This window comes from Ictidomys tridecemlineatus, chromosome 9 (assembly GCF_052094955.1).
Source record: "Ictidomys tridecemlineatus isolate mIctTri1 chromosome 9, mIctTri1.hap1, whole genome shotgun sequence".
Lineage (NCBI taxonomy): Eukaryota > Metazoa > Chordata > Mammalia > Rodentia > Sciuridae > Ictidomys > Ictidomys tridecemlineatus.
The window spans coordinates 36,441,180-36,463,712 of record NC_135485.1 but is presented as its reverse complement, the minus strand read 5'-3'; the positions used below and the strand labels follow the sequence as shown (position 1 = coordinate 36,463,712).

The following is a 22,533-nucleotide window of genomic DNA, read 5'->3' as shown; positions in this document are numbered from 1 at the left end:
AAGCCTCCCTCCACCTGACAAACATCACTGAAAAAGGTCCCCACCTGTTCCAGCTATCTGTTGCTGTGTAATTTAGAGGCAGAAAAAAAAAAAATTCCAAAACCCTAAACAAAAGACAAAATAATGACAACAACAACAACAACAATCACCCAAACATTTATTTTGCTCACAGAAGATTCTCGGGGTCAGATATTCAGGCAGAAAATAGTGGGTGCAATTTGTCACTTTTCAGCAACATCTGGGGCCTCAGCTGGAAGGTTCTAAGGCCGGGGCTGAACTTCTGAAGTCTGGCAGTGGAAACTGTCTTGACTAGGACCTCAGTTCTTCTCCATATGGGCTCACATCATGGTGACTGGCATCCTCCAGAGCCAGCTTCCCAAAAAGTGAGCCAGGAAGAGCTGTGTCACCTTTTAAAACTCAGCTTCCAAAGACACATCACATTAGTATTACTATGTGTTTTGTTAGAATTATCCCAAGCCCCACCAAATTCAAAGGGAGTGAGGAGTGTCAAAGAACTCAAGAACAGGTTTTAAAAACTACTAAATCACCCAAACCACCCATTTTATTCTGTTTATTTATTTTTTATATCTCTGTTGTATTTGTATGTGGTGCTGAGGATTGAACCCAGGGCCTCACACATGCTAGGCGAGCTCTCTACTACTGAGCCACAACCCCAGCCCTGTTCTATTTATTTTAAATTACTTTGTTTCAAAATAATGTTAAATAATAGCAAAGATGGAAGAGAAAAATAAGCCACAGTTCTGTACCTAATTGATCATTTTTACTTGGTGTGGTTTATTCTAGGAAATAAAAAAGGCCATTTTACAACTTTTTTTTTCCTTTGTCTGTTGGTCTAATATTATTTTTGCTAAGTGCCAAGGCCAATGTCTCGGCTTGGCACCAGAATCACGAGCCACCACACAGCTTTGTAGGTTCAAACAGCAATTCTTTATTCCCGCTCTCACACCGCCTCCACACAGGTCCAGGGACAAACGCGTTTTGCAGTCTCCCGCACAATTCACCTACTCCACGAGGCTATCTCCAAATCCCATTTTAATCTCACGAGAACTCAACGGGAACAAGCAGCAGGAACACCCTAATCCCAGCAATAATCTTCAACTTCCAACTTCCCTAAAACCCATTATCTTAAACTGGCAACGCCTTAAACTCAAGGAGCCGGTTACTTCCTCAAACCTGATCAGCTCTAAACCTGGATCCGCCTTGGTCCTTGAGCAAGGTCACCTTATTAAAGCATGCATGCAATGTCCCATCAAATGTCCTCTAAGCAGCATGGGGTACGCTTGGCAAGGAAATTTCGATGCGTCATTCCTACTTGGTAATGGCCCTCAGCAGCTAAGCTTTGTCACTTATTGCATAACCATGAGATAATTCATTATCTTCTCTGGGCCACTATCGCCTCTTCAGTGAAACGGAGAACTTTACAGTCCCCACCTCACAGGGTTGATGTGGCCACGAAGTGAGATGTCTTTGTAAGGTCTTAAGAATCAGGCCTGACATCAACCAGTGATGAAGGTGAACTTTTCTTTTTTTAAAAAAAAAAATTGCTAAAAACATTCTGCATTTTTCCTTAGCATTGTGGCATGACTATTTTTGTATTTTGCTAGCACTATTTATCTCTTCCCACACTGTCTCTCTTTGACCTCCTCATCATCCCGGAGATACTCCATTATATTTTCATGAATGTTCCTCCACAACTATAAACTCCTGCATTGTGCACAGGGTGTCACTGCTTATTTTTACAATTTGAAATTATACGATATACTTTAGTTGCTTTTCTCATTTGGCAATATATCATGGGCACACCTTCAGGTAGATTGACATAGTTCCACTCATTTTTTTTTTGAAGCTAACTGGATATTCTGTACTATTGATTTACCATAACTTTGTCTATTATTCACGAGTTGATGGACATTTGGGTTAGTGTCAGTTTGCCATTGTTTGAAAAAAATATTGCAATAACCATTCTAATTTGATGCTGCTCACCTATTGGTACTTCTGTTTCTAGAGGACAGAGACCCAGAACATACATTTAGCTCTTTCATGGGGATTACAGAAATAGATATTTGCTTCGTTTCTTGAGGTACTAACCTTTTGAGCAAAAATATTTAAACAAATAATCAGATAAGTGATTAGAAATGAATATGTATATATACAGTTAATTGATTTTTTTGGGGGGGAATAATATATAAATATCAAACCAGTATGTTCTCTTGAAAACTTTTAATATATATGACTCAGAATGACTGGAAGAGTCTGCACAGTGTGTCAAGAAATAAACTGCAGTGTTATTGCTTTGGAAGGGGCCAGCCAGATGTTTGCAGATGTCTTTTCCAGTTCTGATTTGTATCTCCATAGAAAGCATGGAGTTATACTAGTAAAAGCCCATTCATCAAAAGGTAATTATCTGAATGCATCTAACAGTTCTTTAAGGGAACAGTACTAGTTAATTAACTAATGCTAGTTAATCTAAGTTCGTATGCCACTTTTGTTATTTCCAAGTGTGGTATCCAAATTTTCTCTTCCACTGGAAGTTCTGTGAAGTTAAGAAGGAAACTTGCAATAGAGAAAAAGTATGTGTTTATAATTAAGGAAATGGATAGAATATCAAAGGCATTGATGACATTTCATGGAACACTAAACATAATGGAACTATCGAGAGGGGCCTGCCTATCCATGTGAAGTTAGAAATAGCCCAACTTCAAAAAAACCCTCTGCTCGAATGTGTACTAATAAACCCAATTCTATTTTATAATCTCTGCAGTGGCACTGTAAGCACTTCAGAACTTTTAATTATAAGCCTTACTCTCTGCTGAGGCCATCAATTGTGGCAGTTAATGAGATTTACTTCATATCCAGATCTCATGCTTTGGCAAGGCCCAGCATGACCCATCTGTAGGTCTTTTTCAGCCTGTCTCTTTTAATTATATTGGTGAGGGAAAAAAAAAGACAATTTGGTTTGCTCTTTCATGGAGAGGTATTTAAAAATACCAAATGAAAATTAAAAGCATGAGATACTAAGTTGACCAGATCACGTCCCATATGTTTCAATACCAATTCAGCTTTAAAAGTAAGGCTTTGACTTTCAGGGGGTAATTTAATAAACATTTTGTCTGTCTTCTTTTATCTCTGAAAGACTGAAGGATGAACTTCTTGGGTGGGCCCACAACTAGTAATGATCAGAAACATCAAATTCCTTTACGGGAAGCTTTTATGAAAAACTGTGATCATCCATGTCTTGATTTCTACCATACCAGCTCTTCAATTCAATAAGATTCAGGGTTGCTTGTCTGCATTTCTTCCCATCTCAGTTCATCAGTCTCCTTCTCACCTCCTTTCTTTTTCTAGTCAACCAGGTTCCGATTCACTGGATCATCACTTTAATCCTTTACCAGCGCCTTCGATGTTTTTTCCCCCTGCATCTTTCTCCCAGGCACAGGAGGCAGACAGCCAACATGAAAAGCACATTTTTTGACCTGACATTCATGCTCTACAGACTTAGAAGAACATTACCAAAAACATACAGATTAGAGACATGCTTAACTTTCAACATTAGGTGGACCCTTAAACTTGCTTGATAATTTGACCATAGCTCCCTCTCTTATTCTCAGGAAAAAGAAAAAAAAAATCCTCATCCTTGTTTATTCACCTTCCTGATTGTCTTTTAATACAGTCAGAAAAGGAAATGAGAGGTTTGGTCAGTTTCTATTTTACTAAGGCCATATTGTGCACGTGTATGTTCATGATTACTTTTTAAATTTCTAGGTGTTTATGAACTGTACTAATCATTCACAATTTGTCTTTGCATTTCATCTACTTGGAGGAATTGATCTACTTCCATTAGTAATAATGTCCACTAAAACAGAAATTCTCCATATTCTCCTTGAGTGTTGTTTTTTAACATCACTGGATTGTAACAGCATGTGTTTTAAAAAATCCCTAGGAGACTTCGACCTGGCCCTGTGATCCCCTTTTCTATGGCTTTATGGTGGTTTTCTCTGTCATCCTCCCTTATCCAGTTCAAAATTTCTGGGTCTAGGATATAGCCTGTAGTTGGCTTCTAGAATTGTTTTGATAAGAGAAAAAAATTTAGACAAATTAAATTTTGAAGAGTTTAATTGTGAGCAAAACATGATTCTTGAATTGGAGATCGCTTGGCTCAGGCTTACTTTCTTCCAATATTGCCATTCCCTGTTCATGTACCATGCACCTGCACAGCTAACCACTGATGGAGAACACTGTATACCTGATTGCTAGCTGAGCTCATGTCAAGTGCACAATCATGAATCTCAAATGAGCATCCAACATAATGGATACTTCCAATATACTTCTTCAGGGAAGTCATTTTTATACCCTGAAAGACAACTATAGACTCTCCTCTTTCTCCAAATCTCCCTCACCATCTACTGATCTCATTGCATCTTTCATGGATAACTTAGAAAACAACATATCTTTCACTTGCCCCACCCCAGTTCCAAAAGAACTACTGTATCCTTGGCTCTTTTCCATGCTTTGTGTTGAGTTATGGGAGAGACATGTTCCTGCTCCTTTTTAGGAACAGCCATATTTCCTATCATCTTTTCAAAGACTATAATCCCCAAATCATCATTTATATTTCATATCAATTTCTGCCTCTTTGATAGATCATTCCCTTCAGCAACTATGTCCTAACATCACCACTTAAACTATCCTGCTTTGCTTCTGTTTTTAAATCTTGCTCTACTTTAGCCTCTATTCATGGTAGAACTTCTAAAAGAGTTTCCTACAGTGACTGTCTCAACTTTTCTACATCTCATTTTCTCCTAACACACTCTGGCTGGGATCTTATCAAAGACAATGCAGAAATGGCACTTACCAAGGTCTCTATTGATCTTCATCTTGATGAATCCAATGTTGAATTTTCAGTTTTCAACTCACTAGAACCCTCCCCAGGATGATCACTGCATCCTTCTTGAATACTTCCTTCACTTTTCTTCTAAAATGACAAAACATCTTTTTGCTTTGCTCCTATTTTAGTGCTCTACCATTTTTTTTTTCTCTTTTCTAAGCTTCTCTTTTTTTAGGTCACTGAATCCTACAGGGCCCAGGTCATAGCTTCATTTACCCATCTGCATTTGATCATCTAATTACATGGTTTCAGATACATATCTGAGCAAATATGAGTATCAAGTATGGACTGAGTATCATATTTGACTATCGCATATTTGTTAATGACTTTCACATTTATATCTCCAGCCCAGCCTAGATTTCTCCCTGATGACTACCACTACCACCAACTTCAAACATGTATTTCACTGCTTAGATGACATGTCTCTTTCAGTGTATGATAAACATCCTTCTTTGCATGGCCAAATTAAACTACTGATTTCTCTTTTCTCTCACTAGTCAAATAATTATATGCTTCACCAACTTCCCCATCTCAATAAATATTTTGTTACCTGAGTAATCAGCCCTTTATTGTTTCTTAGTATTCATATCTTTAGTTCTTGCAGTAGTTGGGACCATAGTGTTCTGAAACTAGAAATGTTAGCTAACCCACAGAGGATCAGGGATCTTTCACCAATTCCTCCCATAAATTCAATATTTCAAGATGTTAAATAAATGTGATGTAGAAGATGAATCTTCTGGCTATTGTCTGAAGATCATTCCCCTTGGCAGGAGAAACTGGAAGGAAAGGAGCTTTAAATAATTCTGCTTTGTTTTAATTATTTCCTAAAATTAAATTATCTGCCACAGAGAAATATTTTCCTCTTTTCTTTCTGCACATTATTTCACCAAGAAGCCATTTAAAATTTTCCATTCTAAACAAACTTCTTTCCATTTTATGGCTAAAACTTTATGATACCTGTTACAATTTCGTGCCGCTCTTTGTGATTCATTTTCTAATTTCATAGCTGTGGGATCCTTATGTAGTCCCATTTACTGTGTAGATTATTTCTTTACTTACTTCAGTCATTTGTATTGGTAGCATAGAAATTTGGCATATGATGCTCTCATTTGTTTTGAGCTGTACTTACTTCAAGAGTCTCCTGACACGTTGCCACATCTGTGATTTTTTTCTGAACATTCCAAAATTTGGTTCTGAAAGGTCCAGGATATATATTTGCCTAAGTCCTTCTGTTGCTTTTTCTGGACCCTGGAATACCAGAATTGTCCACTTTGTTTATCACGGATGGTTAATACCTTAATACCCATTACACCTAGAGGTGAGTTCAGCAAAGGGAACAAATCCTCTCACCATCTGCCTTCATATCACTCACCAATGAGTCTTCCCATCCTGCATGAGTTTCCACTTGGGACCAGCGCCTCATTCCTGTGTCAACAGCTGTGGATCCTACTCTTTGTTTTACAGAAGTTTAGTAGAAAAGCTATGATCTAGAGGTTCAATAACCAGCATTCTGGTCCATTACCAACTCTTACTTTCTCTGTAGCTTAAGTCACTCATCTCTTGAGTCACTGCTTTCTCTTCTCCACAATGGAATAAAGATTTCTCTTTCTGTTCTCTACAATGGAATATACATTTCACAATTGATTTGAGGATCACTTGAAATAATGTTTGTAGAAATACTTGAAAAACTATAGAAATACACACACACACACACACACACACACACACACACACATACAAAGACTCCAGGCTATTGAGCTATTTTGCTTGTTGTATACATTTAAAAATTTCATCCAACATTTAAAACTGGATACTTTGCATAAAATCTAAAACTTCAGCTTTCCTTCAAGACCGGTCATACTGCACATTAGGCTATGACAGCAATCAGCTGGAGCTGAGAAGCAGATGACTGTCAGGATGCGCAAGGTCTGACACAATCTCTGTTTACTGACCCACACTCACGCCTGTCATGCATTTATTTTGGAGCCACCTTATTCTAAAGTCTATTCATCTTGTCTGTTACAGATAATTCTTTATAAAAATTCTAAGGGCAGAGCACAATATTAAAAGTAAGAGATCACTGATGTGTAGAACAGCAGTGATGTTATAATATATTTCTTTTCTTAGTGCAGACTCTCTCAAATCACCATTCTTTCTTCAGACTCTCCAAATCACCATTCAGTCATGCTTCTTCTGAAGTAGGTCTTGTGGAATAGGGTGATTCTATCATGTGTTAATTATGAATATTAATTTTCCCTCATTAAAAAGGAAAAATCTTAAATATACAAACAAGCTAAACTGGAAAGGGTCAAGGAAGGAAAATGCTGTGCTCCTGAAATAAAGATAAAAAAATCTCCAAATTTGGCTCTCTGGAACTGAGGATGTAATTAAGTGGTAGAGCATTTGCCTAGTATTCATAAGGCCTGAGGTTTGATCCCCTGTATGACACATATAAACAAAAAGAATAGACTTAAAAAGGAAATTTGGCTAACTGAATTGAGTGAAAATACAACATTTCATGTTTCAACTAGAGTTGTATGTGGCAAATTGCAAACCAAAGTGATAGGTTATTGCATCCAGACATTCTGCCTACAATGTGTTGTATAATTTCTTGGAATGCAATAGTGCATCTGAGATGTGTAAATAGCTAGGTTTTATTTTTGGAATTGATAATTCTCTATGACGTATATGCATATAAAACAATAGCATAAACATTAAGCAAATGAGATCTTAAATGTGAATTTTAGGGAATGAACTATATCTAGAGCAAGAGTGAAAGGAAAAAGATGCCTCTTAACATCTTTCTTAGCCACTTTCATGTGATTGTGCATAGTTGCCTGGCTGTACCTGTGCTTGCTTGATCACTCTTAAAAGCATTAAGATCTTTGCACAGGGCTGGGGATGTGGCTCAAGCGGTAAGGCGCTTGCCTGGCATGTGCGGGGTGCTGGGTTCGATCCTCAGCACCACATAAAAATAAAATAAAGATGTTGTGTCCACCAAAAAAGTAAATAAATATTTAAAAATTCTCTCTCTCTCTCTCTCTCTCTCTTAAAAAAAAGAACTTTGTACAAACTCCTTTAAGAATATTCCAGTTCTCCTTGTTCCTGCTTTGAGGCTTGACAGACAAGTGGGAAGTATTCCCATGCTGAGGCTTTTTAGCTAATGTACCTGACTTTTTTCTTTGTAGTTGAATGTAAATTAGACTCTTCTTACCAAAATGGCCATTCATTCATTCATCTCTTGTTTCTCTATGTTTCTCCACTGGGTTCTCCTGACCAGATAGGAAATTGATGTCTCAAATTGTCTTCCTTTTTTTTTTTTTTTTGCTTCTAACTACAGACAGGACTGTCTATGCCTTTACTTTAGCACATACTTCATATAACAGTATACCATTTATGCACATCTCCTTCACTTCAGACAACCCTTTCAAACAACAGGCTGGTTTCCATGTTTTTTTTTTTTTTCCTGGACTTGTGAAAAAAAAATGTTAAAGAAGCTTATTTTTCACTTCATACTCATAACAAAAAGAAAAATGAACAATATCACTGGATTAAAAAAATGTATAATTTCCTGTGCACTTTTCTCTTTTTTGCTTTTGGTGGATATTAATGCCATCAGGACAGTAGCTTATGTAGCATGAGATTATTGGATACAAATGAATAACATTTAGCTGCTTTGTTGACACTCATTATTTATTAGTAGAAGTAAATTAACCCTGAATCTGGTAATTAAGTCTGGAATTTTGTTGTTATTTTATTTTGTTGCAAATAGAATGTTCGACTGTTGGAAATGTTGCTTATGATTAAGCAGATGAATGAGTTTTTGTCACAACCAAAACTTAATAGCTCTGGTTCAAGAGCAAGAAATTAGTAAATAGGCAGAAGTTTGAAATGATTTATTGCTTAATTTTAAATATCTTAAGTAATAGAGTCTCAAGTGAATTTTAAATTTCTTGAATGGCCATGAACTTACTCCTTTAGACTAAAAAGTATAAAAGAACAGGGGAAGAAGAAAGGAAGGAAGAAGGAAAGAAAATGGAAGAAAGAATGAAGGAAGGAGAAAAAACACGTTGAGTGATGGAGCTAGGTGGTAAAAATTAATTTGGTAACATTATTTTGTAATGCCCACAAGATAGCAGTTCCTGCAATTTATTGTAATTGTTTATTTAATCATCCATTTGCACTCAGTTATGTTATTTGTATATTTCTAGAGAAATAGTTACAGATCTGTATTTTTTCAATTAATAGCATCAACTTTTCTTTTGATAGCTCTGAAGTATTTTTCTTTAAAATGGAAAAAGTCCAGAATGCATCACTGTGTGGAGGAGCTCTTTAGTAGAGTATGGTTTCAATATCTAACAATACTAAGTTCAGTTTGAGTCTTAAGTGTTGGCTCCTATTTTCTGGGCCTCATGAAGTCTCAGCCTTTTGGGTAGCTGTCATGCTGAAGGTGACTAAATAGATACCACAGAAAGGATAGCCCTTAAAAAACACAGATTCCAGGATCCCAGCCCAAGGGCTTCTGTTTCAGTTGCTATGGGGTGATACCCAAAATATTACTATTTCAAAATCTTTCCAGCTGATTCCATGTTAAATGTGGATTGAAGAGTTAACCTACTTTGATTGATTTGGTCACAACTCCCAAATTGGGGAAATGCTGACTCACAGTACCATAGTATAAGGGAGGGTCCACATTAAAGCTTCACCCCATTCACAGCACTATGGTCCAACAAACATCCATGCCTTTGACCTTGGCTCACTTTGGAGAGAGAAGATAGTGAAGGGAAAAGGACATACAGGGAGTGATGAAAAATAAACCTTGCTCACATAGTTGGAGTCTGCCATTGACACATATTTTAAGACAACTTACATGGAACCATCATTTGATACTTTTTGAGAACCCACTGCATGACTAGCACTAGACCCTGTGAATATTGCAGTGAACAAGATCAACAAAGTTCCTGCTGTCACAGAGATAACACCCTGGGAGGCAAGGCAGAATAGAAAAACAAATGTATGAGTGTCATTGACATTAATGGACACTATGAGAAGAAACTGGAAGCAGGGTCAAGTGTAGAGAGAGTGATGAGGATGGAGGAAGAGTTACGGTGACTAGGGAAAATAGTGTTGAGGAAGTGACGCAGGTTGAAGAGAAAGAGTATAGGTGGAAGTCATTTGAGAGCTGGTGGAACAGCAAGGGAGGACCTCTGATAGGCACTGTCCTCAGCATGCCCCAAAATAGAAAGTCCTTGGGGTTGAAATGCAGCATACTGTGTAGAGTCTCAGAGGACAGGGATGGAAGTCTAGAATTTAGCTCAAGTGTGATATAAAGTCCTTAGAGAAATATGAGCAAGAGATGAACTTGATCTAATTTTATTTTTAAAAGGTCACTCTGACTGCTCTGAGGAAAATGAGTCATAGGAGCTAAGATTAGATGAAGAGTCTTCATTTGGGAGTTGACGGCAGTGGTCCAAGGAGATGAGAGTACCTTAGGTGAAGAAGTATCTTACAGTGGAGAAGGGAGAAACAGCAAGATGCTGGGACATATTTGAAAATAGGAATGGAGAAGATTGGCTGATGCATTTAATGTTGGGTGTAAGAGAAAGAGAAGATTCAACTGGGCCACTAGAGATTGTAAATGCTGTAAAATTAATTCTGAATGCTTAAACATTCTAAGATAAGTAGTAAGCCTCAATAAATGGGGACTATTATCAAACACCATTCTCACCAAATGCCCACACTGATGAGATGAGCTGGGTACAAAGGACCTGGCTACAACATTAAACTAAGAAAATGGCGAGAAATCACACAACACAGAAGTAGTTTTCATGTTAAGAGGACAGCTCTGCGACCTTAAGGGTCAGCTTCCACGCTGGACAGCACTGGAAAGAGAATGTGCACCCGGAATCTCTTAGGGGGGACACACAAAGGAGCTTCGATGGAATGTTCTTCACCAAATAAGGCAGGGTATAGGGTTTCAAAAGGGAGATTTGCCCAGTCCCATTGGGTAATGCCCAAGTCCAGGGCTAGAGCAAGTTTCTTTGCCGAGTGAAGGTGGAGGCCACTTGGTTTGCACAGTGATGGCATGCGATGCCAGACCAAACACCTGCCTGACTCAAGGCTGGGAGAGGATGCTCAGCCCATGGGCAGGGCGGCCTCCCACACTCCACGTGAGTGTGTTGAATAGGAAACTGGGCTTTCCAGTCTGCAGGTCAGGATAGGGGATGGAACTGATGCTATACATTTAGGAGTCACCAGGGTTTGAGGTAGTATTTAAAACCACTGGATTAGATGAAACCATCAAGGGAGTATGGAGCAAGAAGAGAAGGTTGAGGGTGGAGTGTCAGAGCACTTCAACGTTGACACTGAGAGATGAAGAGAACTCAGAAGAGAAGATTGAGCCAGCGGGAGTCTATGAGATTGGAGGAGATTCTGGAGCATGGCAAGACCTGTGAGCTGAGTGAAGAAAACATTTAAAGGCGAGAATTGACTAAAAGATTGGTGACATGATATCAAAAAACAACAGTGATACTAAGCGCTGGAGGTTGTGAGGGACCTTTTAAAATCCCTGCCTTGAAATGGGCAGAAGGCTGCTCTGAGACCCCGGCACTTCTCCCAGGACTTGGTGTTTCTTGGTGGGATCTCTTGGCTTTTCTCTCCTTCTTTTCCACTTGCTCTTGTCTTTTTTTGGATTTCGTGATCTTTCTCATTCATTAAAAATAAATTAAAAAAGAAAAGTAACTACTCTGCCTTCCTTTAAGCCTGAACAAGTTGTATTTTCAAGAATAACTGCATTCAAAAATGGCCTTTGGGCTGGGGTTGTAGCTCAGAGGTAGAGTGCTTGCCTACCACGTGTGAGGCCCTGGGTTCAATTCTCAGCACCACATAAAAATAAATAAAAAATAAAGGTCCATCAAAAATTTTGGGCTTTGCTTTCAGACCATTAAATGAATACTTCTACGAATACATTCAGAGACAGGCAAGAAAACAGCCTTTGCTTACATAAAAGTACTTTAAAAAAAAACTGCTATGCTGTTAGAATGGTGAATTAGAGTTGAAAATGTCACTTGCTCTTGAATTTCCATCCTAGGCGAGAGAGCGCTGCTGTGTGGAAGGTGGTGTTTGGCATCAACAACCTGGACCACCCATCCACGTTCACGCAGACACGCTTTGTGAAGACCATCGTCCTGCATCCCCGCTACAGTCGAGCAGTGGTGGACTATGACATCAGCATTGTGGAGCTGAGTGAAGACATCCACGAGACGAGCTATGTCCGACCTGTCTGCTTACCCAGCCCGGAGCAGTCTCTGGAACCAGATACGTACTGCTATATCACGGGCTGGGGCCACATGGGCAACAAAAGTAAGCCAGGCTCATCAGTAGCATTTGCCTTTCAACTTGTAACCAAACACACTATTTTTTTCCTAGCCTTTCAACACATTTCCCCATCTTTGTTTATGGAAATACAGCCACAAATGGCATATGTCACCCGGTCCCTTCCATGCCTGTTGTTGACATGAATAATAAACCCTGGCACTTAAACCTCCTAGTTCAGATGTAGCCTCAAAATCCTGCAAACCGCAGACTTTCTCTCCAAGAAGCCACTACCAGGGTTTTGGAGTTGCCATGCCAAATGGGACCTATCAATCATCCTGCTTTGGACTGACTAACAATGATTTGGTCCATCTGTGGGTAAAGCTCCTCTGAAGCTCTGTGGAGCAGGTAGGCAATTCCATTTCTTCAGTCAAGCTGTACAGTCACATTTCCAACTTGGTGTCATGATTTGGTCTTACCTACATCTGTAGCACAACCTGTAAGTCCTTCTAGAAAGAAAATTGATTTGCTACTTAAAAATTTAAATCGATTGAAATAGTTTGTCTCTGTAGACAATTTAAATATACAGAACAAATAGAAACTAACAATGTACTACTTATTCTCAACCCCCTATAGAAATCACTCATTCTGGTTGAGCTGTTTGAAGTTTGGAATACAAATTGAGTCAATGAGACTTTCTATTTGACTTTAAGTGCTGGCTATTCTAACTACTTCAAAGATCATGCCATGGTCTTGGGAATGAATGAATATTGGCATCTTGTTATTAACCTTAGGAAATGTCAATTTAAAGACACTTTTTTCTTGAAATTTAATCAAATTCATTTTGAGCTAAGTTGAGTTTCTTTCTGTATGAAGTGATGAAAATCTATATCAAATGATGGAAAGGAAAAGGCAATAGAGAAAAGTCAATAATTTTTTTCAGAAAAAGCTCACATGTAAGAATTTTAAATGCAATGTTAGACATATAATGTCACCATTCTTTCCCATCTTGATTTTTAAAAGTTCTGATTAGTCCTGAAACTTGATACAAGGGTAGAATATGCTTTATATTACCTTTGGTTTTATTCTTCCAACAATATTCATATCAAATTTATATCAATAGTGTAGCATTGCTCACACAATAGGCAATATAGTATGAGGATCAAGAGTGTCTGAACTCATTTAGATAGTTCTTATTGACTCTTACTGCACTGCTTTCTAGTTTATTACAAGATGAAAAAAATAAAAACACTATCTAACTCACAGGATATTTGTAAAAATTAAAAGTGATAAGGTCCAAAAGATGCTGAGGGTATGCTCCAGGACTACCATTAGTACCCAATAATGTTACCTATTGTTCTTATTCTTGTTATTCTTTTGACGACTCATGACACATCCTCTATTTCCCTGATAATAATTTTTCCAAGAGTGATTATTTCTTCCAAGAATGCACCCTGTACATACATGCTACTTTCCCATCACTGTTTAAACTCAAATGTGTCTGATTTTGTAGAATGGTCAAATGGCAAAAGATTCATGCTGTTTTGCGTCAAGGAATCCACTATTATTCTGCGAGAACTTTCAAGCATGATGAAATTCATATGTTCTCTCTGTCAACACCAAGGGATGCTTTGTCCTTTGGACATCTCTCTGTCATATCCCCTAGGATTAAATGTTCTCACATCCAAATAATGGCCAGTGAAGCACATGGTGAGATGTTTTCTTTTCACCAAGAATAGGGCAAGCAAGCCTTCCTCTGTTTGATTTAACAGGCCTTTGCCACTGCTGCAGAGCAGGGCTGATGGCTGCACAGAAGCTGAGCTGGCAGCCTCTTACCTTTGCCTGCTTTTGCCCCTTTTCATTGGAGTAGCTGCTGTTTGTCACAGTATAGAACAAGAAGGGAAAAATACAAGCCAAGTTATTAAACTAGTCTGTGCCTCAATTTCCTCATTTTCAAAATGAAAAGATTTCATCAGATGCCTGCCATGAATATTTACTTGTGCTATACTTAGGATTGAACCTGGGGACACTCTACCACTGAGATACACCCCCAACCCTCTCTGATTGTTATGGATATTATAATTAGAAAATCCTGATTTTGAATAAGGCTTGTCTTTGAAATGACATTTCAAGTAAATAATATGGTCCTTTTGATATGACATTGTTCATATGATATTTTATTTCAAATTTGGCTAGCTTCACTTTTGAATCATTTTACCAAATCTTATATATCTTTGTTTCTTCTTCTTCTTCCTCTTTTTTTTTTTTTTAAATCCAGTGCCTTTTAAGCTGCAAGAAGGAGAGGTTCGTATTATTTCTCTGGAACAGTGTCAGTCCTACTTTGACATGAAGACCATCACCAACCGGATGATATGTGCTGGCTATGAGTCTGGCACGGTGGACTCATGCATGGTAAATTGCTTTCTGGTTGCCCAGGAGATTCAGTTCAACAATAACTTCAGTGAACCTGCATAAACTCATTACTATTCATGTATGATCCTTTGGGAACATTTTTGAAAATCGTTTTTGCCAGGTGTTAATTATTCGTAGTGTGTCTCCTCCTCCATCCAGTACCCAAGTCATGCCCCTAACTATCTCTAGCCCCTATGTTCAGGTTGCCTTCAATTCTGTCAACTACTAGATAGGGAATAACACCTTTGGTCAGCAGCGGGGGGGAAACAATAATTTCAGTCCATCTCATCAGATGTGTTTAGTGGTCAAATAATAGAAGAGGGGCAAATAGTAACTAGAGCTTCAACCTGATCATCTCAGGGAGCAGGAGGGCACCAGAGGACATTGCCAGCCATTAGGATGATGGCTTTGGGTACACATCAAGACCTTACCTTCTAGAGTGTGTAACAGGACTGCCTTTGTCTTAGGAATAGTGACAGTGGCATTTTCTGGGTTCTTGTGGCTCCCATTTGATTACCAGCTTGTTCTCAAATGACACTGACGGGATCTTTAGACACCCATATTCCTGGCCACAGCAGGTTGCAGAGCATACCAGCCTAGCAGTGAAGGGAATCATTTTCATTTTTTATTTAAACATTCATTGACTGGACTTGCTCCAAGAGAAGGAGGAAAATTGCAAGTGCTTGAAGCTTGTAACAGAGTGGAGAACATAGTCTGCTACACTGCTACAAAACTCTTGTTATTTCTCTGCTTTTTGGTAGATCGCATTACCTCCCACATTTTAATATGGAAGAAGAGATACAACAACACTATTATCACTAGCCCAATATAATTGAATGACATTTTTAATGGGTCCAAGTTAGGATGGAGAAAAATCAGATGATTGGAAATAGCCCAGTGGTGATTTCCTTAGATAATAGTCATGGGACACAGGGAGAGATGGTGCTCTTTGGAGTTTCACTGAGGCCACTCTCCTTTCTGCCACATGACTATGAGCCATCCAATTGAGGTGGGCCATAGTAGAAAAATTCTTTTATTCTGTACAAGAGGTCCAGGTGTAATTTCCTAAGCCCCCCCCCCCAAAAAAATTAAAAATCGTTAAAAAACTTTTTATTTTTATGACGCTGGGCTCAAACCATGGACCTCATGCATGGTAGGCAAATGTTCTACCACTGAGCTACTTTTCTAGTGCAAAAGATAAAAGTATTTTAAGAGGTAGCATGATATGGGTCTTGGGGCATAGGCTTTGCACCTGAAAGATCTGTGTTGAATTCCACCTCTGTCAGTTAAGAACAGTGTAATCTGGGGACATCTAACCTCTGTATATAGTTTTCTCATGAATAAAATGGAGTGTTTTGAGGATAAATTGAGTTGTTAGTGAAAGAATTTCAATTAATAGTAATTATATTCATCAATACTTTAGTGTTTACTGTGTTCTAGGATCTCTTCAAAATACTAATAACTCATTTAATTCCCATAATCATCCCACGTGGCATATCATTATTTTTTTCTAAACACATCAAGGAAACAAGAGAGCAGAAAGATTAAGTAACTTGTCCCAGATCACCCAGCATGATATTGTGAGGCTATGGAACCCAGACAGTCTAGCTTCAGCACTCAAGTGCTCGACCACTGTACTACCATAGGAGCAATGAGTAATGTGACTACACTTCTCGTTTCCCCAGTGTGGTTTGGAGGATTGCCACAAAGTAGCACTTCTTAGCACATGTTCAAGTTCATTTCCTGGTAAAGAGATGTGATTCTTTGAAAGGAAATTAAAGGCCCAAGCACACTTCCAGTCACAGGTACATTGATAGGACGACTAATACAAACCAGGTCTTCCAGTTTTTTAGTAGTAGGAATTTGGCTGTGAGTCTCCGGAATGCATTCCGTATGTTCTGAATTACATTTTATCAGATGTGAAGCAAATTTGCTCACCCAAACCTCTATCAGAGGACATACATTAGCTTCCTTAATCTCATCAACAAGGGCCCATTGAACAGCATGGGCCCCTCTGTGAAGGTCTATTAATCATGTTGATTAATACTGAAGCCAAGCATCAACTTTGGCCGAAAGCCCAATCTTATGAGAGCAGAGGATCCAGAAGGCAGACTAGACCAGTACTGTCTTTAGTAGTTTTCTCCCTTTCAGTTTGAATCGATGGCTCTTCGCCCTGTTTCCCACCTAATGGAACACCTGCTTGACTCACTAAACCTCACTCAAACCACCATCTCAGGAAGGCAATTTTGTTCATTTCCACCTGGAAAAGTAATTACACCTTCCTCTGAAGTCCTCTTCACATCCCTTAGATTTTGCTTTCCTGTAAAGTTATTCTTGCTATGCATGCAAATGTTTGACTACTTTAGAACAAAAATCATGCCTTTATCTATGTGGAGCCTAGCCCACAATCTTGCAGAGTAGCTGCTAAGTAATTATTAGGCTGATTTTCTGGTCTGGAAATGAAGAGGTGCTGATGTCAAAATGTGTCCCATTGTAATTATTATCTGGCACAATAAGAGCGCAATATAAATAATTGAGCATATTAGTATTTGCTTTATATAAGGGAAGATAAAAAATTGGGGAAAATATGTCTAATAAAAATGTATCCAGGAGCACTGGATATGCAACTAAGTGGTAAAGCACTCACGGAACACACAAAAGGCCCTGAGTTCCTTTACCAGCACTGAAAACTAAATGTTCCTAGGAAATTTTCCCCTTTTTTAAATAAAAAATATTTATTTATTCTTATTTGTTATATATGACAGCAGAATGCATTTTACATCATACACATATAGAGCACAATTTTTCATGTCTCTGGTTGTACACAAAGTACAGTCACATCATTTATGTCTTCATGGGTAATGATGTCCATCTCATTCCACCATCTTTCCTACGCCCCTCCTTCTTCTTTTCCCCTCCGTCCCCTTCACCCCATCTAAGGTTCCTCCATTCCTCTCATGCCCGCCTCCCCATCCCCATTATGGGTCAGCGTCCTCATATCAGAGGATGTTTTTTTGGATTGGTTTACTTCACTTAGCATAATATTCTCTAACTCCATCCATTTACCTACAAATGTCATGATTTTATTCTTTTTTAATGGTGAGTAATATTCCATTGTGTATATATACCATATTTTCTTTATCCATTCATTTGCTGAAGGGTATCTAGGTTGGTTCCACAATTTAACTATTGTGAATTATGCTTCTATAAACATAGATGTAGCTGTGTCCCTATAGTATGCTGTTTTTCAGTCCTGTGGGTATAGACTCAGGAGAGGGGTAGCTGAGTCAAATGGTGGTTCCACTCCCACTCTTCCAAGGAATCTTCATATTGCTTTCCATATTGTTTGCACCAATTTGCAGTCCTACCAGCAATGTAAGAGTGTGTCCTTTTCCTCACATTCTTACCAACACTTATTGTTATTTGTATTCTTAATAGCTCCCACTCTGTCTGGAGTGAGATGAAATCTTAGAGAAGTTTTGATTTGCATTTCTCTAATTGCTAGAGATGTTGAACATTTTTTTTCATATATTTGTATATTGTCTTATGAGAAGTGTCTGTTCAGTTCCTCAGCCCATTTATTGGGTTATTTGTGTTTTTGGTGTTAAGGTTTTTGAGTTCTTTATGTATACTAGAGATCAGTGCTCTATCTGATGTGTGTTTGATAAAAAATTGCTTCCATTCTATAGGCTCTTTATTCACCTCACTGATTGTTTCTTTTGCTGATAAGAAGCTTTTTAGTTTGAATTCATCCCATTTATTGATGGGATGAAAAATAAATGTTTCCAAGAAATTTTGCCTTTTAAAAAAATTTTTCCATTTAGTGTTTCAGGCAGAAAAAAAATTATTTAGCCTCTTAGGGTCTATGCTTATTATTTAGACTTAGGGCATCAAAAAGTTATGAATGCAAAGGTCACCACTTCCACTAAAGCATACAGCTTAAAAGAAAATTCACTTCCATTTTATAGCAATAGTACTCACTAGTATTTTCAAGAAGCAGCATAACCTGGTAGTCATGAGGTAGGGGGCCCTGTGGCCAGATTGTCTGGATTCAAATCATGGCTCTGTCAATGAACAAGTTGTTTAACCTGTGCATTAGTTGCATTATCTCTGAAATGGACATCATAGTAATAAGTATCAATTCTTAGTTATTTGGTGAAGATAAAATGAGTTAATACATGAAAAGTATTTAGAAGAGCATCGATAAACATGTTTTTCTCTATTATTCTCTGATTCTACCAAATAGGAAGCCCACAGACACATTTGAAGTTGGAAAATCTCACAGGGAAAGTAGCATTTCAAACTTTCCACAATAAATTTACTTTCTTCTTTGTTTTTTTAATGGCATCTACTTCTCTCTTTTGAGGCAGTGCAGGATATAAGCTCTCTTACTAACTATGATCTTTTCAGATGCAGCAATATTAATATCTGTAATGCCATGGTATTTTGAGGCTAACTATATTTGGGGAAAATAACTGAATAAAACTTATTTGGTATACCTAAATTTAAATAGAAAGGATGAAACCCCTATGCATATGGAATAAAATACAGGGTATAAATAAATGAGGTATGTCACTGTAAATAATCCTTAAAGTCTTAAGGACTATTAGGAAGTACAATTAAGGGACCCTAAAATGTGTAATGCTTTAATGTGTTCTTTCACATAGCAAGAATTATGAAAATACAAATATTTTAGAATGTTTTTATAGTACCTATAGTATAAAGGAAAATAAATCTTTTCCATTTGCGGTACTTTTTATAGTTAGATGATAAATCAGTCTTACAAAAAGAGTTAAGAGATCATCAGTTCTGATACATAAAATTATACATATTTTATGTATAATTTATGACATATTTTGGTAAGTCAGTAAATGACTAAAAAATGTCTTCTGATTTCAGGGCAAAAAGGCACTCTTTTCCCAAGCTAATCCCATTCTTTTAAAAGATCAGAATTAATAATTTTAAAGTTGCATTCACACAGTGGAAAAACTATGCTCCTTCCACAGACTGACAATGAGAGCTTTGTTAAAAATTTCTAGGGAGTTGGTTAAGCTGGGTAGGTTTGGCTTTATTACACCCTTATGAAGACATAGATGCTATTGGGACTCTGGAATCCCAGTAACTAAATTCCTTTTCTTTTCATTACAGGGTGACAGTGGTGGGCCTCTTGTTTGTGAGCAGTCTGGAGGACAGTGGACTTTATTTGGTTTAACTTCGTGGGGCTCTGTCTGCTTTTCCAAAGTCCTGGGGCCTGGTGTGTATAGCAATGTTTCATACTTTGTTGAATGGATTGAAAAACAAATATATATCCATACCTTCCTTCTAAAGTAATTCCAAGGATGATCAGAAACTTTTGCCAGCAACATTGAAAGAGAATGGCCTTCTTGACTGTGAAGAGCTTCTTTCAGAGAGCTGTACAGATGTACTTTCCATGGGCAGGGACGCTCACCATGCACTGCAGATTTTCATGTTTGTTTTAAGACCAATTTTGTTCACCATTTTTTTTTTCAATTTTATCATTCTCTAATTTCGAATTCCATGACAAGTTTTAAGAAAACAAATAAAGCAGAACAGGTTTTTTTTTTTTTTTTTTTTTTTTACCAGGCCTAGTCTCGACTGAAGGATGAAATTATCGACTCTGTACAGTTTAAAACAATGCAGGCCTTAGGGTAACAGGTTACAGAAAGTTCTGTTTTAGTCTATTACAAAATGGACATTTAGATCCAGGCTAACTATTCTCCTTCAGTTTCTGTTTCTCAAGCACAGTAGCTTAGGGGAAAATTTTAATATTAACATTGGAGACTGGCTTTTGATTTATTAAAAGTCAAGATCATTTACGTGTTTAAATTATTTACTATTACTCTTCCAAAGTTTGCTTAATTCTTAGAGCTTATGAAAGATAAGAGTTAAAAGACCAATAGCTGACACTGTAAGACACTGAATGCAAAATTCCCAAGACAGCAAGATTAACACTTGACATTATAGTTTTGCCTATCCTGGATTTAAATCAAGTTTAATTTTATAGAAAAGTCTTCATAAAACTTTCCCCATTGCTAGGGCTTTCCCAGTGCACATCAGTTGGTTAATTGAAATTTCAACAAATAGGTCAATATTCATGGGAAATATTTGTTTTGCTGATGTGAAATAAAGTGGAGATTAAATTTTATGAAAGGAGAACCTGCAGTACATCATACAGATGCAATGTTTTAAATAGAAAATTAAATTGTACCCCACCCTAAATTAAATATGAAAATTTAGTTTTCCTGTATTCATCCATACCAATAAAGTCACAGAAATATATTTCAAAGCACAGTAAAATGTTGCATGCAATAAAACATTTTGTAATTTCCCCAATGATGTCTAACATCTGGTGTTGCCATTTCTTCTCATTAATAATTAAACAAAAATTGAAGGACACTTTTAAGCACTAGGCCACATTACGCAAATGAATTTTCAAAGCCATTAGAGGTTTAAAGTATTTTTCTTCACTAAAAAGCTTCAAAACAGAAATCTTCACATATACCTAATTTAATTAGTTAGCCATCCATTTTGCAACATCCAAATGCCTTTTCAAACAAGTAGGATTTGCTAGGATTTCCACTAGCACCTGGACTGCCGCAGCATTCCTAATAGAGACTACTTACGATTTTATATGTGTACTTTTGTACTCTTTTCTACATGTAAACACATTTGAAATTCAAGAAGTTCTTTTGACATTTATTTTTCATGTCATTTATCTCCTGCTTTGTAGTTTGTCATAAATCTAGAGAGAGGGTGAAATCCAGCAATTGATTTGCGGTCACAATTATATGAAAGTTTAAGAACTTGTCAGTTTTATTACCTACTTAATGTAACAACTTTTAGCTTTGTTCAACTTATGTTCAGTGACATGTACATATTGTACTTATTTTAAATAATTATGAATACAAATAAAATGGTATTATCTTTTTTTGTTGTTTTTGTTTTGGATGATTATGAAACATAAATAGCAAGTACCAGGAAATTGTTTTTAGCTCTTTAACAGCACATTGTTGGCCCAGTTTTCCATCAACCAAAATGTACCTGTTTTATATTTCATTCTCACAGCTACCTGCCCTGTTAGAAAACCCCAGTGATTCCTATTAGTCTAAAATTGAAGGTTGCTAGTAGTCTCAAATCACTCATGGAGTGTCCACTGAGAACATCAGACCTGGGAAGAGCACACAGATCTTTAATGTCTAGAGTATATTTTAGGAACTTGATCCAATTCTTTTTATAAATATTTTGTAATAAAATTAAATTCCCAAATGAATATTATTAATTTGCGGGGGAGGCTACAAGGAACAATGATACAATGCTTGACACCCCTGCCTCCAAATTTGGTGGAATATACTGAAATACCAAAACACAAAGATCTCATCAGTAGGTAACTGTATAAAGGAGTTATTTTCTTATAAATGTAACCCTTTAAAACTTACTATAGACCCAAAATATTTTCATCTTAGGGGCCAGATGTGTTTCAAAACTCAGAATTTTATAAATTAAAAAAAATATAATTTAGCACCCAGTAATAAAATACACTAATTTTATAAATAAAATATTTGAATGATTATATTAAATATACAAAATAGCCTCACATTTGTTCAGAGCATTGAGTCTATGTTTAATTTATGAAATTTTTTTCAGTTTTCAGTCTTTGGAATTTTGGAATTTCAGGTATAATATCGTAGCTCCATAACATGAGTATTCAATATTTTTCTCTATTCATATGTCTTTTGGTTTTTTGTTTTGTTTTGTTTTTTAATATAAGAAAAGGCCCAAACAATTTTCTGGCAAAAAGGTGTATTCTGGGATTTTCCTTCTAAGTTCTGGTACCAGTTTTCAGTTGGATTTACTGTGTGCTTACGAGAGACAACAGTACA

At 37.2% G+C, this 22,533-nt stretch overlaps 1 protein-coding gene across 2 annotated transcripts in view; it reads left to right on the top strand.

Moving 5' to 3' along the window:
* The window catches only part of Corin (corin, serine peptidase), a 258,053-nt gene extending 236,473 nt beyond the window's left edge, over positions 1-21,580 (top strand). For both annotated transcript variants that reach the window (XM_040292471.2, XM_040292470.2), the window contains exons 20-22: positions 11,997-12,268; positions 14,499-14,632; positions 19,781-21,580. In XM_040292471.2, coding sequence (XP_040148405.2) covers positions 11,997-12,268; positions 14,499-14,632; positions 19,781-19,963 — 589 coding nt within the window. In that variant the 3' untranslated portion in view covers positions 19,964-21,580. The remainder of the gene's footprint in view (positions 1-11,996; positions 12,269-14,498; positions 14,633-19,780) is intronic.
* Positions 21,581-22,533: the final 953 nt, after the last annotated feature.